General features: G+C 39.1%; 1 protein-coding gene across 1 annotated transcript in view; it reads right to left on the bottom strand.

The window, feature by feature from the left end:
• unc5ca (unc-5 netrin receptor Ca) overlaps positions 1-16,530 on the bottom strand; it is a 157,167-nt gene that overhangs the window by 51,208 nt on the left and 89,429 nt on the right. The window contains exon 5 of the mRNA XM_079606544.1: positions 4,809-4,989. Within this exon, the coding sequence (XP_079462670.1) occupies positions 4,809-4,989 (181 nt within the window). The remainder of the gene's footprint in view (positions 1-4,808; positions 4,990-16,530) is intronic.

The following is a 16,530-nucleotide window of genomic DNA, read 5'->3' as shown; positions in this document are numbered from 1 at the left end:
TGACATTATTCTGAAGTTTTCTCTCCTTTTTGCAAAGTTCTGTACATGAACTTGGACTATGAATCACCCCTAAAACACATTTGAAGTGAACACACCATATAACAATTTATCACAGCTGGAGCCGGTATTATGAGGAATATCAAGTACAATGGAAAGCACTGAAGGAAACGCAGCATAGAAAAGAGGTGAAAGCACTTTCCACAAATGAAGGCTTGACTCTTTTAAAAAATCAGTTTTTAAACAAAGGGCGAGTGAAAGGAAGTGCTTAAACATCAGAAAATCTCATTCGTCCACCTCAGGAGGTCAAGCTATAATTTTACATGTGCTACAAAAATATACTTAACAGTAAAACTCATATCAAATCTGGGAAAATTGAATGAGGTTTTTCACTTCCCGTCAAGGTTTAGGGAGGGTTAAGTCAAGTTTTTTTTCTATATAAAATTTTAGTATAAAGAGAGATATACCGGTAATGGCAAAAAGGAAGGATAGCACACATAAGAAAATGAGATACAAAACAACATTTGAATGGAGTTTGTACAAGCAGTTTTCGTTAAATTAATTGCTGAAAGGTGGTGAAAAGAAGAAGAAAAAAAATGTTGCAACTGCAAGCACTGTAATGATGCGTTCACACCATGTCGAAATTACAGTAATTATGAGTTTCCAGCTAGTAAAAAAGGTTTATTCATGTCTTCGTCAAACTTATAATTACAAGCTGGAAACTTTTTAATTAATTTTATGAAAGCTCTTCTCCCAATTGACCGTGGTCAAGTCTGCCAAAAAAAAAAAAAAAATCCTTGAATGCTCATAAGTCACTGGTTACTGGTATTTTCCTTTGAAAGTAAGCATGAAAAATAATTTTGTAAATGCAAATTATAGATCTTATTGTGAACATTCAATCTGTGCATAATGTTAAATGTTTCATTTTCTTTTTGACCTTGTAATGTCGGGATCTTCCGGTGAAAACGTCCAGACTTCTCTCTGGTGACGTGTATGCAGATAGCCAAAAGTTTAAAGCTATTTCATCATAGCAATAGAATGCAAATGTCACAAAAGTAACAAAAGAGGTGAAAAAAATTCTGTATATGACCCCAACATTAAAGCTGTAAAATAAATGTAAAAATAAAATAATTTACATAAAAATAATATTAAATTGATAAATACTACAAAAAATATATATTTAATATTAATAAAAATAATAATAATTGAAAACAATAAAATAAATAAATAAATAAATAAAAACACACAAATGAAACATCAAATATCCATATGTGTGGTTGAGAACATACATTTTGTGAAATGTCAAAGTTCTAGGTTAATATAAAAAAAAAAAATTAACAACACATTTGCTTGTTCATGTTCTCTAATGTCAGTTACATGTAGGAAAACAAATAAAATATTTCTGTTTTGTTTCCATTGATTTTATTTCCAATTTATTTCACCTAAACACGACCACAACGCATGATAAATCCAGATCATTTACATTTATTCATTTAGCAGACGCTTTTATCCAATAATTTTGGACGCTTTTATCCAAAACTAGCAGTAGGACAACAGTATGTGCTATGACCCTTCGCAGTTCAATCTTAGATAGAATAGAGGAGAAAGTGTTACTGTGCGTTCACACCAGACGCGAATAGCGCGTTAAATTCGCGCCTAGTTATATGCTTGACCACTTTGTGTCCATTCGCGCGTCAAGAGCGAAATTGACGTGCGTAAAAAAAAAAAATTGAAGCGAAATTAACCCGTTGGCGGCCATCTTTTTACAAGATGTCTGATGTTGATAGATAATTTAAATAGTTGTAAACTAGCAGCACGGCAGCTCGCTGGTTAGTAGGTCAATAACGTGACACAAAAGTGAAATTTGTAAATCTTACAACTTACCAGGTTGTACAATGTCCTCACTTATCTTCTTCCAAGTGAGGTCCTTTTTGTTCCTGTCTCTATAAAAGTATGAACTTGAGTCATATAATTCCGGGTGACCACTCACAGTTAAAATTAGTTTCTCCTCCATTTTGAATGAGTGACTTTGAGCGGGAGTTTGTTATGCTATGTCACTTTATGGCACGTGAAGCAAGCAGGCTCCTGATTGGTTAACGCGGCGCGAATTGACGCAAAAGTTCAGATTTTTCAACTCGGGCGGCAGACGCGTGAATGCACAAAAATCACTACATAAATCATTCTACCGTCTACCGCGCCGCACTCTACGCCTCATTCGCGCCGCAGGATTTTTTTACGCACGTAACGCGTCTTTGCATTGACTTAACATTGAAATCATTCGCGCCTGACGCGCTATTCGCGTCCGGTGTGAACGCACCATTAGTATTTCTGTATCAAGTGCTGCCGAAAAAGATACAGATCAGACAGCGGACCTGCACCTAAACACGACCATGATGTACTCAGCCGTATCCGGGCCGTATCCAGATCAGATGGCGGACCTGCACCTAAACACGACCACAACGCAGCCCTGAATGTCTGCAGAAACCGTGTCTACTAGACAATCCACTGTGAAACTTGTCAATACGACAGCCATTGGCACAGATCCTCAGCAGAGACCACAAGAACCAGACAAGTCCTATAAGTACAGACCTTTGACCAGCTTCGTCTCCATACTGGCATACATGAGTGGAGTGGCTAAGTGATATAATCGTTCAGTTTATGATACAAGCGTGGAAATTGGCATGAGCAGTCTCCACGGGTCACTTGACAAGAAAATTGTCCGAGCCACTTGAAATTTCAAGATGGCGGCCATTTTCAAGATGGCCGACACCTTAGTGGAGGAATTAGGCTGAAAGGAGAACTCCAGGCAATTTTTAAGTTAATCTTGATCGTTATATCTTCTTTAGAAAAAAAAACCCGGATTGGTGCTTGCAAAGCGGAGCTGCTACCGCTAATGCCCAGAGCTCCCGCTCACCTAAAACGCATCTTGTTGTCATGTAAGGACCCTGTTCATGTTAGACAGACATTTTAATTGCATTTTGTGTTTGTTAAGAGGCACAAAAACACTATTTATGAATATGCCCCCATAACTGCCGTTTTAGCTGAGCGGGAGCTCTGGGCATTAGCGGTAGCAGCTCCGCGTTGCAAGCACCAATCCGGTTCGTTTTTTTTTCTATAGACAGTACTCATAAAGGTATAACAATCAAGATTAATTTAAAAATTGCCCAGAGTTCTCCTTTAAGCCTAATTCGCCTTTGGCTAAGCCACGCCCTAGAATGTAGATTGACCAATCACAGCGCAGCCAAGAACGAGCTCCCACAGCGGCTCCGACACTTTTTCACGGCGCTCCATTGACTTCAACGCAGGAGGCTCATATTTTTGGTCTCGGCAGGCTATTACGTCGTCGTTTTATAAAAAATATGGTTAAACGTTGTGCCTGGGGCATTTGTAACACAGATACGCGTTTCCCAGAGAGGTTGGAGGGGGGTGTCCGTTTTTTCCCCTTCCCAAAACCGAAGTTAAATACTGACAAGTGTCGTCTTTGGATTAAACTGTGTGGACGTCCTCACAGTCTGCGAAACCCCTCAAGGATCAACAAGCACACTTTTGTGCTCTAAGATACATTTAGCTTTTAACCTTACTGTGAAGTTACACTAGTTAGACAGTTTTATGCTGGTTTAGGTTATGATTTCGGTTCTCTGCCCTAATTGTTGATACGCTAGCACACGCTGCTAATAAATACAACTTTATACTCGCGTAGTCCGTTTGCTTTGTAAATAATAACGATTATAGAAGTGAATAGAGACGTACCCAGCTTTGCATGACAGTGTTTCTCCTGATATTGTGAGTCCCAGCCTCCATCTCCATTAGGATATGCTGTGGTTCATTGTTTGACCGTTATGCTTTTGCCTCTATTTGGATGCCTTGTTGTTGCTAGCGTTTCACCGTTTGTCTTGAATAAAGCCTTCAAACGCACACTGCAGCCACTTTTGCCTACTTCTATCGGACACTTTATTTGCTGCTTTATAAAAGTTTGATAAAATTTCAGCAGGAAGAGCCGTCACAGCATAAGCCATGTTGATACCAAACCAGAGCGCAGATGAAGTTGTCGGAGGTAGCAACAGTAACTAAGGGGGGCGGGGCTTAGCCAAAGGTGAATTGCTCCACTAAGGTGTCGGCCATCTTGAAAAATGGCCGCCATCTTGAAATTTCAAGTGGCTCGGACAATTTTCTTGTCAAGTGACCCATGGAGACTGCTCATGCCAATTTTCACGCTTGTATCATAAACTGAACGATTCTGCCAAACATAAGCACTTAGCCGCTCCACTACATGATACATCTTCAAGCTAAAGGAACTGGATGAATATCTAAATGCTACAAATCCACAATCTGATTTCTGACTTGTGATGCTGCATGAATCATAATCACACAGTGTTGGTTTGTTGGCCAGAGGAGAACTGGCGTCCTGCATGAGCCTGGTTTCTCCCAAGGTTTTTTTTTCTCAATTCTGTCACCGATGGAGTTTTGGTTCCTTGCCACTATCGCCTCTGGCTTGCTTAGTTGGAGACACTTAATATTCAACAATATTATTGATCTGACTGTACTGACACTGTTTTACGGAGAGCTGAACTGAGCTGGACGACAACACCACTGTTTTTCTGCAGAACTGCTTTATAGATGAAATGAAGTCATTTAATAATTGATGTCCGCTGTATAAATAAAGGACTATAGCCTTAAGTCTTCACCTCACAATGGGATTCTCACTCTCGGGCTCGTAGTTGTTCACTAAACGACCCGGGACACTTCTATGTTGAAACCATTAGTGCATCTCGGCACATTTAAACCAGATTGTGCATGAACGCCATACTCACCATAGACGATCACTGTAGCCGTGGTGCTACGCCTCTTAGCAACGATGTTCTTAGCGACGCATGTATAGTTAGCGGTGTCGGAAAGCCGTGCCTGTTTGATGATCAGGTTATGATCGATGGTGATGTAGAAATTGCGATCGTCTGCAGGATCGATAATCTCTTCGTTCTTCAGCCATTCCACCTGCACGCAGACAGAAATACGTTAGTGAAATTAGTGTTAACCACACAGCTACACCTGATGGGCTGCCCGGGGACACGTAATATCAGGACGTCCTGCCCTGCACAAGCATTCATCCCGCCTGTGCTTCTGAAAATATCAAACGTTTTAATTAGCTTCAAAGCTAACTCCTCAGGGCAACACTGACTCAGAGCTTGAGCAATTTTGTAAAACGATAGCTCACATTTTAGAAAAAGAACATTGTGTGGAGACATTAAAAGGAAATTGCAAGCGGGCAAAAGTGAGGATATTTTTAGACACAGTGTTTAATCATAAAAAAGGCCTGCTAATATCTCAAGAAACATTGAGGGGGAAACAGGAAGTGGCTGGTGGTTAATCCCGAAGAGTTCTCCCGAGCACTTCACAGAATAAAAGCAATCTTAGCATCTGTCATTTTCTCACACTATTTTGTTTTTTTGTCAAAGGAGGATTTTGTTTGAACAGAAAAAAAATGCATGTAGACTTTTACAGAAATGATGCAATAGAGTAAATTAATAAAACAAAGAAAATATATATACCACACACACACACACACACACACACACACTACTGTTCAAAAGTTTTAGATCTGTAAGATTTGTTAATGTTTTTAAAAGAAGTCTCTTCTGTTCACCAAGGTTGATTTATTTTATCAGCAAAAACGACGTAATATTGTGAAATATTATTTTAATTTAAAATAACTGTTTTCTATTTAAAGACATTTTAAAATGCTATTTATTATTTATTCCTGTGATCAAAGCTGAATTTTCAGCATCATTACTCCAGTCTTCAGTGTCACATGATCACTCAGAAATCATTCTAATATGATGATCTGCTGCTCAAGAAATATTTCTTAATATTATCTATGTTGAAAACAGTTGCTTACACTATAATATATCTTTAGCATTCTGGGATTGCTTCTATCTAGTGCAGAAGAATCTGTCCAAAATGAGGTTTCTTACAGGGCGGCGTCATTAAGATGCCTACAATTTGTAACAGCCAAGTCAATGATGCCTTAAAATGCTGCCTAGTTAGGCAGCTCACTAAGTTTTACAACAGAGATGCATATTTCTCCACATACAAAGATGAGAAGCCATCATCACTGCTGCTCAACGAGAACATAGCCTTCACATTTCAAGCTCTTTTCATATGCATCTGATGCATTAACACTGTAGTGTCAATCAGGCGGGTGAGACGCAGGCGTGTGTGTTTGTGTATGAGATTGTGTGTAAATGTGTGTGTCGCAGCGGTGTACCTGGAGGCTGCTGAGAGCTCGTCTGGAGGGAATAGGGTAAAAATATCACCCTCTCATTGGCTCAGCAGGGGGGGAAATCAACCAATCAGCTGCTCACGCTCTCCAGCTGTGACAAACGCGGCGCCCACGATATCACTCACGCATGCATGCACACTTCCCTATGCATTTTATCTATTTACATCTAGAAAGGGTAACCCAAATCCCAGCTGTCAAACTAAAACCTCAGATTACTGTATTTAGTCCTATTGTCACACACAACACACACACACACACACGCACACACACACACACACACACACACACACACACACACACACACACACACACTCTTGTCTTGTATGTGATAGTCTTTCTCAATATGCTCATATTGTCATCGCGCTGTGCTTGTTAGAGAGGATATTGTTGTATCTAACACCCGTCGTTAGTCTGAGCTCAGAACATACACACTTCTGCAGAGGTAACACATGAGAGCACACATACAGTCAGGTCCAAAAGTAGTGAAAGTAATACACAGAAAAAAGGGGAAAAGTTGATAAATGTAAAATGAAGGACAAATATTTCATATTCTGCACTACTTATAGGCTACTGTGACCAATGTAAATGTTTAAACACTAAAATCAGCTTTTATGACAGATTTTATGGCTGAATGATGGTATTTTTACCACTTGAGAACTCGCGAAGAGCTTCGAAAACTCGTAAAGGAGTCAAAACAGTGGCAGAAATCCCACACTAAAAGATTTAAAAAATCGTATCAGATTTTCAAAACATGAGAGACCATAAACATTACGATAAAAAATCATACATTTAACAGTTTTCTTCCTATAGTGTGTGGAGAATCGTGATGTGACCGACAGCACACCACACACTAACAGATTCACAAACAACGAGTCCCGAATGTGAACACGGGAAATCTCGCAATATCTCCCAGGTCAAAAGTGACTTTAGAGTAAACAAAACAAACATGGTGAACGACGGGCAAGTAGAAATGGAAATACGAGGCTGCATCCGATCCGCAAACTTCCCTACTATATAGTAGGTGAAAAACATATGACAAAAGTAGTATGTCTGATTTCACAGTACTCATAAAAGTGTAGGCAAAAAGTACCTACTACTTCTGAAGTGTGCATATGATGGGACACTTTACTATCCCATGAGGCCAAGAGAGGATTTGTGAATGGCTGGTGGGTCACATGATAATGACAACATGGCGGATATGTAGTATACGTCCGGATTACATTCAGTCTATTAGAACATATTTTTTTAGCGGTCGTGAAGTAATTGCTTATTCAAAATAAGTACCTGTAAACCCGAATAAGTTGGCAGAACTCAAAACATTTAAGGCAATCAATTGTTCTGAAATTCAAAGTTTAAGTAAGCAGAACTATCAAATTTTTATTTAGTACGTAAACATTTCAAGTTAAGAACAATTAAATTGTATGAGTACACTAATTCATACAATTAACTTAAAGCTTTCATGTAATCTCAATGTGAACTCTTTTATTAGTATAAACTTAATTAGCTTTAACAAGCTAATCCACTACCATAGTTTGCAAACATATTAGCAATGGAATGTTATACAGACGCACTTGCTGTATGAGCGCAACAATAAAAAGGCATTATTTGCTCTCAAATCAAGCTGCATGCACCACTTGTCACCATGATGGTAACTAAAACCAACATTAACATACATTCTTCAAAATTAGCATAACAAAACATTAAGCACTACTAAATCTCCCACTTAAGATTAGTCTGACACACAAAAAAACATTATATTACACTTAACTTTAGCATTTACTCTCCCTTTTGAGAAAAAGGTTTGGATGAAGTCATGTTATGTTTCCGTCTTCTGTTAGCTCACTTTCTGATTGGGTATCGTTTCGACATTCAATATTCAACATTCAATCACTCTTAACACACCTCGCACCACAGGAAAATCTGATAAAATAATCTGTTGAACAATTAAGATATGTGAGATTTTACCTAGGATTGTCGGAAGGGGAGATTTGGGCTCAAAATCGTCTGGATTATCTCGTTGCGTTTCACAAACGAAGATCTGCTGCATGAAGACATGTGGTTCTAATGCCAGTACTGAACTGTAAAAGGCAATGTAGCTCCAATGAAGAGAAGAACCAGGCGAGACTTTTGTCCTTTTTAAACTGATCTGACCTGTTTTTGGATCGTTTAGATGTCTTTGGTCTGTGTTGAGATCACATTTCAGTCGAACTGCACCAGAGTTCATTTGAAAGTGGACCGAGACCCCCTGAAAATGTGGCTCTTGTCCACTTGTTTGGTGCGCACCAAGGTTCGGATGGCAACAATCACACTTATTCAAACGAACCGCATTAAAAGAACAATCGAAGCAGAGTTTGTTTTGATTCAACTAAACCTGCCAAGTGTGAACACACACACTCTTAGTTTCAGTTTTAGTTAATCATAATAACTCTGAAACTACTTCAGTACTGTTGGAAAAGCATCTAATCTCATAAACTGAAATAATTCACTACCATTTGCATTCTTTCACATTGCTGTGTTAGCATCACTATATTAATATTGTCAAAATAGGGTATGGACTCAAATAAACCTTCTAACCCTAAAATGCAACTTTATTACATAACTTGTTCCATGTCGTCTTGTGCTCCAGACATGAATGATTCCTCTATATTTCAATGCTTTTGCGCTCTCTCGCAGAAGTTTTGCATTCCCCTTGGAAACATTTCATTCACTCGCAAAAATTTGGCGCTCCCTCAAGAAACCTTGCGTTGGCTCCCAATGTCTTTTGAGTTCCCCCGAGAAAGTTGTTTGAGCGAGCACAAAGTTTCTCAGGGGAATGCAAAACATTTGCGAGAGGACGCAAAAGCATTGACATCATTTTTAATTCCCATCTCATATTTTTCCATCACCGTGTCCCTTTAGGGGGTCTGTAGATGGACAACAAAAAACTGAAGGAGGAACCTGAATGAAATCAAGAGTCCAGGCTTGTGAAACTGTTTTTCACTGGCAAACACCACTCATAGTTTGCTCAAAATATGAAAGGATGTAGTTTTTATGTCTTTACTACTACTCGAAAATGTAAAAAAATAAAATAAAATAAAAAGATTTGATGAGTAGATGAGCTGACACCTGTGTAAGCTGTATGTTTAGTGCACTCTCTCAGCCCGGGTTTGAGCGTGACTGACATTTGTCCTTATCTCTCCCTGCCGTGTCTCTGTGAAGCTCACTTTGGGCTGTTTCTGGACGGGCTGATTTCTCTCTGCAGGGACTCGTCTGCTGATCAGGATGAAAGAGGCAGAGAGACGCTCTTCACGCACCTGCTCATTTTCTCCTGTTGGTGTTTACCGCCAGAACAGAGTTCCTGTGCCCGCCGGGCAAACGCAGAATCAACAACCAAACAGACACACACACACACACACACACACACCACACACCACACACCACACACCACACACACACACACACACACACACACACACACACACACACACACACACACACACACACACACACACACACACACACACACACACACACGAGGCTGAAAGCAAAACCAATCAGAAAGTTTTGTGAAAAATTTAAATATCTCTCAGATAATTGCTTTTTCTTCGTGCCAGAATAGATGTGTGTATTTATGCTACCAAGTGTGTAAGTGATGAATAAACACTCTCGCCATCAAGGAGAAGTATTATTTGGGACGGAATATATAGATCTGAAGGTTGGGAAACGAGCAGATATGTAAATGTGAGTGTGTGAAGGTCTAAACAGCATTTATGGCATCACTACTTTTTACACAGTCTCATACGACACCAGACATACCAGAAACATCGAGGGGAGCTTTACATTGTAATGACAGAAAGAGGAATTTACAGAATTGTAATTCAACAAAGGTAATGCATTCTGGCAAATGACCTGGTGGATGATGAAATATACTTAATACACATGTACAAATATCTATCGTCTATGAATGATAGAGCAAAAGACAGACAGACAGGCAGACAGACAGACAGACAGACAGATAGATAGATAGATAGAGAGATAGAGAGAGATAGATAGATATATAGATAGATAGAGATAGATAGATAGATAGATAAATAGATAGATAGATAGATAGATAGATAGAGATAGATAGATAGATAGATAGATAGATAGATAGATAGATAGATAGATAGATAGATAGATAGATAGATAGATAGATAGATAGATAGATGGATAGATAGAATGAAATATAGAACAATAGAATGAAAGATAAAATGATAGAAAGATAGAATGATATAATGAATGAGAGGGCGATAGAACAAATGATAGAATTATAGAAGATAGAACAATAGAAAAAAGAATGATAAAACGATAGATATAATGATATAACAATAGATATAACTAGAAAGATATATAGATAGAGAGATAGAACAAATGAAAGAATTATAGAACTACAGATAGAACGATATATATAATGATATAACGATAGATATGATATAACGATAGATATAATGATATAACGATAGATATAATGATATAACGATAGATATGATATAACGATAGATATAATGATATAACGATAGATATGATATAACGATAGATATAATGATATAACGATAGATATAATGATATAACGATAGATATAATGATATAACGATAGATATAATGATATAACTATATATATAACGATAGATATAATGATAGAACGATAGATATAATGATAGATAGACAGACAAGATAGATAGATAGATAGATTAGATAGATAGATAGATAGATAGATAGATAGATAGATAGATAGATAGATAGATAGATAGATAGATAGATAGATAGATAGATAGATAGATAGATAGATAGATAGAATCCTCTGTCCTTCCATTTCAAATTTTAAATCCTCTCCTGTGTGTCATGGCCAATTCAGTTCAACACTCACAGCTCACATTCTTCAATTCTGAATTTTGCACAACCCTGGAATGAAGGAATCTGGATATTATCAGTGAACTCTGAGGTTGTGTTAAGCTGTATAAACACACACTCACACACTGCCAGCAATACCACAGAAGGCTCATTCAAATATTTGCAGAAGTTCTTCTGATCTGAACTCCAGGTGTGAGGCCCAAGAGCACAATAACACATCTAATTCTGAAGCGTCCCAAACCTGTTTAAACCCACAGATCTTCAGAGAGGAAACCTGCGTCCTTTCATGAGCGCTGAAGATTGCACACGCTCTCATTGTGAATTCAAGCAAGCGCCATTGAGCCTCGCAATCAAGACACGCACCATAGGGGGAATGAAGTGGGCGTCTGTAATATATAGGCTTCAGTGAAGGTACATGAGGTAAGGACTGGAAGAACTCGCTGAAGTGCTCTACATCTGTGCTAAGTGGGCTATCGTGAATTATGCAGCATATTCAGCGATCGGCGTGTGAACCGATGCTACTGTAATCTCACACACCTGAACCGCTTTATTCAGCAATGCTGTTTTCATGCAGAGCACTAAAGAAACTGATGGAGAGTTCGGGTGTAATGAGAGAAATAATTCACCTCGGCTAAAACGTCTGCCTAGGGTACATGTATATAAAATGTATGATACCGTCATGCACCATATACAGTAAGATATAGTATATCAGATTAAATATTAAACACAATTCTTGAGGATGGAAAGTGCAAGTTAACGTCCTCATTTCAGCTTGCTGTCAATCCCTCACAAATCTGTCTCGCTCTCTGTCCTGTCTATCTCTCTACAGAATAACACCCCAGCTGGATATGAAACACCGGTCAATGCTGTTAATAAGAATCCCTGGAATTTACTCTTATCTCGAGTTCAAACCATAGGTTCAAACAAACGCAGTGGATGAAACACACAGACACGCACACACACACACAAGTGCTGCTCGATAATGGGAAAAATCATAATCACGATTATTTTAGTCAGTATTGAAATCACGATTATGTAACAATCTATCTATCTATCTATCTATCTATCTATCTATCTATCTATCTATCTATCTATCTATCTATCTATCTATCTATCTATCTATCTATCTATCTATCTATCTATCTATCTATCTATCTATCTATCTATCTATCTATCTATCTATCTACCCAGATAGCAGACCGATGTCGATTCAACGTTGATTTTTAGTTGTAAAGGTTAGTATCAATCATCAATCAAATTTCAACGTTGAATCAACTTCAGAACGTTATTACACCGAAAATAAAACATCGATTCAACATTGAAATGCGGTTGAATGGAGTGTCTGACGTTGATTCAACGTTAATTCGATGAGCAAAACGATGTTGTTTCAATGTCACGAGAAACGTTGTTTCCACATTGATTCGATGTCAGTTTGCTATCTGGGTATCTATCTATCACACGCACGCGCACGCACGCACATACACACAGACACGCACACACACACACACAAGTGCTGCTCGATAATGGGCAAAATCATAATCACGATTATTTTGGTCAGTATTGAAATCACGATTATGTAACACGAATATTTCACATGAGTTTGGGAACGTGTTGCATTCATTAAAAATACACCTTTCAGCAATTCTAAAAAAAATATATAAATTTTAACATTTATTGTACTTTTTGAACTGTTCAAATAAATAATATAACAGATACTAGCCTAATTCAGTATTTTAATAATACCGGCAGGTCTACCACTTATGATGCGGGGAATTCCCCCGCAAACATTGATTCACTTTAGCAAGTAGATTGTATGAGTAGCCTAGTATAAATGAATCCACAGAGATTATAAAATCAAATCAATCGTTTTAAAACTTTCTCCATGACACAATTTCACAAACCGCGGGAGTGTTCATGCCGCGTCTTCTCTCTCTCGTCTCTCAACATGGTTTGGACGAGGCAAGCGTCGACACTCTCGCGTTTAGGAGTCGGACATGACGGAATTGTCACCTGCACAATCGGGCCAGCATCGCATCGTAACTAAAGTTGATCATTTTCACTTTTTAAGTCTTACCAGTTTAAACATTCGCGCTGAGAGAGTTTATGGCTTCGGGAGGGGCGGATGTGCGCGTGTGCGTGCGTGTGTCATCCTGAACACAAGACAAAATAAGAGTGTTCTTGCACAACAGAACATGGCAAAATAATAGTTTTTTTCTCGATTGTACTATTTTGGTGATAGTTGGGAGTCGAAATCGAAATTAAATTAATTGCACAGCCCTAACGCGCGCGCACACACACACACACACACACACACACACACACACACACACACACACACACACACACACACACACACACACACACACACACACACACACACACACACACACACACTTTTTGTTTCACAGAAGAAAGTCATACAAGTTTGGAATGACACGAGGGCGAATAAATGCGACAGAATTTTCATTTTAGAGATTTTTTTTTTTCCTTTTATTTGTGAACCTTTAAGCTGCTCTTAGTTTGATCTGCTATCTAATCCAAATTCATCATGATAAATCATTGGTTCATTCTGGAAATAATATGTTTCGAACAATCATGCCAGGCCACATTGAGCTGATTTCTTTTGTATCTACGGGAGGATAGAGAGAAAGATAGTAAATGTAGAATCAGTTTTTGTCTCTTTCATCTTCTTGTGATCAGACTCCGCGGCTGACAGCCTCCTCCAGCAGTGTCGTCTGCGGGCTGAGGTGTGTGTGTGTGCGTGTGTGTGTGACACAGATATTTGAGGGACGCTGTGAAGAGATTTTTCTATTTTCACAGAGAACAGACAGAGAGAATCTTCCTGGAATTCTCTCAGCTGGATGAACTCTTTTCATGAACTTCTTTGAGAAACAAAACATTCATTAAAACTTCACTGGGAAACAAAGACTGCTATTATAGGAAAGGAAACAAGCTCAACCACTTCTCCACCAGTAAAGGATGTCTACCAGGTTAACTTTAACTCATCCAACTAGTAGACAAGCAAACAAGTTATCTACTTAAACTAGGACTGCTTTGAGCTAGAACCCTTGAATAACCTATTCTAGGTAAATAAAATACAAACCAATACAAATATATACATTTATATTCACCGGCCACTTTATACTGTTAAACTGCTTGTTAACGCAAATATCTAATCAGCCAATCACATGGCAGCAGCAGCTCGATGCATGTAGACGTGATCAAGTTCAAACTGAGCATCAGAACAGGGAAGAAAGCTGATTTAAGGGACTTTGAACGTGTCATGGTTGTTGGTGCCAGACGGGCTGGTCTGAGTATTTCAGAAACTGCTGATCTACTGGGATTTTCACACACAATAATCTCTAGGGTTTACAGAGAATGATCCGAGAAAGAGGAAATATCCAGTGAGCATCAGTTCTGTGGGTGAAAATGTCTTGTTGATGCCAGAGAAGAACGACCAGACCAGTTCAGCTGATGGAAAGACAACAGTCACTCAAATAAACACTCAATACAACCGAGATCTGCAGAAGAGCTTCTCTGACAGCCCGGTCTCACCCCAAAACGTCATATACTGACGGGTCTTGACCATACGTCAACATACGACGAAAAGGGTACCCCTATAACGTCAATATGAGACGCAGACATAAGCGCACCAGCAGCGCCTCCTAGCGGTACCCTAACGCATACCTAAACCCAACCATACCCGAATCGTCACACATGGACGTTAAAGGGTACCCTTTTCGTCGTATGTTGCCGTATGGTCAAGACCCGTCAGTATGTGACGTTTTGGGGTGAGACTGTGTTATCTCTGAACACACAACAATCTCTGAACACACAACAATCTCTGAACGCACAACAATCTCTGAACGCACAACAATCTCTGAACACTCAACAATCTCTGAACGCACAACAATCTCTGAACGCACAACAATCTCTGAACACTCAACAATCTCTGAACGCACAACAATCTCTGAACGCACAACAATCTCTGAACACTCAACAATCTCTGAACACACAACAAAAATCTCTGAACACACAACAATCTCTGAACACACAACAATCTCTGAACGCACAACAATCTCTGAACGCACAACAATCTCTGAACGCACAACAATCTCTGAACGCACAACAATCTCTGAACGCACAACAATCTCTGAACGCACAACAATCTCTGAACACTCAACAATCTCTGAACGCACAACAATCTCTGAACGCACAACAATCTCTGAACACTCAACAATCTCTGAACGCACAACAATCTCTGAACACTCAACAATCTCTGAACACACAACAAAAATCTCTGAACACACAACAATCTCTGAACACACAACAATCTCTGAACGCACAACAATCTCTGAACGCACAACAATCTCTGAACGCACAACAATCTCTGAACGCACAACAATCTCTGAACGCACAACAATCTCTGAACGCACAACAATCTCTGAACACTCAACAATCTCTGAACACACAACAATCTCTGAACACTCAACAATCTCTGAACACACAACAATCTCTGAACACTCAACAATCTCTGAACACTCAACAATCTCTGAACACACAACAATCTCTGAACGCTCAACAATCTCTGAACAAACAACAATCTCTGAACACTCAACAATCTCTGAACACACAACAATCTCTGAACGCTCAACAATCTCTGAACACACAACAATCTCTGAACACACAACAATCTCTGAACAAACAACAATCTCTGAACGCACAACAATCTCTGAACGCACAACAATCTCTGAACACACAACAATCTCTGAACAAACAACAATCTCTGAACACACAACAATCTCTGAACGCACAACAATCTCTGAACAAACAACAATCTCTGAACGCACAACAAGAATCTCTGAACGCACAACAATCTCTGAACGCACAACAATCTCTGAACGCACAACAACAATCTCTGAATGCAAAACAATCTCTGAACACACAACAATCTCTGAACGCACAACAAGAATCTCTGAACGCACAACAATCTCTGAACACACAACAATCTCTGAACACACAACAATCTCTGAACGCACAACAATCTCTGAACGCACAACTCTCTCTGAACACACAACAATCTCTGAACGCTCAACAATCTCTGAACGCACAACAACAATCTCTGAACACACAACAATCTCTGAACACACAACAATCTCTGAACGCACAACAATCTCTGAACGCTCAACAATCTCTGAACACACAACAATCTCTGAACGCACAACAATCTCTGAACGCACAACAAGAATCTCTGAACGCACAACAATCTCTGAACGCACAACAAGAATCTCTGAACGCACAACAATCTCTAAACGCACAACATCTCTGAACGCACAACAATCTCTGAACACATAACAATCTCTGAACACACAACAATCTCTGAACGC

The sequence above is a fragment of the Phoxinus phoxinus genome (assembly GCF_949152265.1).
Source record: "Phoxinus phoxinus genome assembly, chromosome: 3".
Taxonomy (NCBI): Eukaryota; Metazoa; Chordata; class Actinopteri; order Cypriniformes; family Leuciscidae; genus Phoxinus; species Phoxinus phoxinus.
This window is presented reverse-complemented; position numbering and strand designations above follow the sequence as displayed.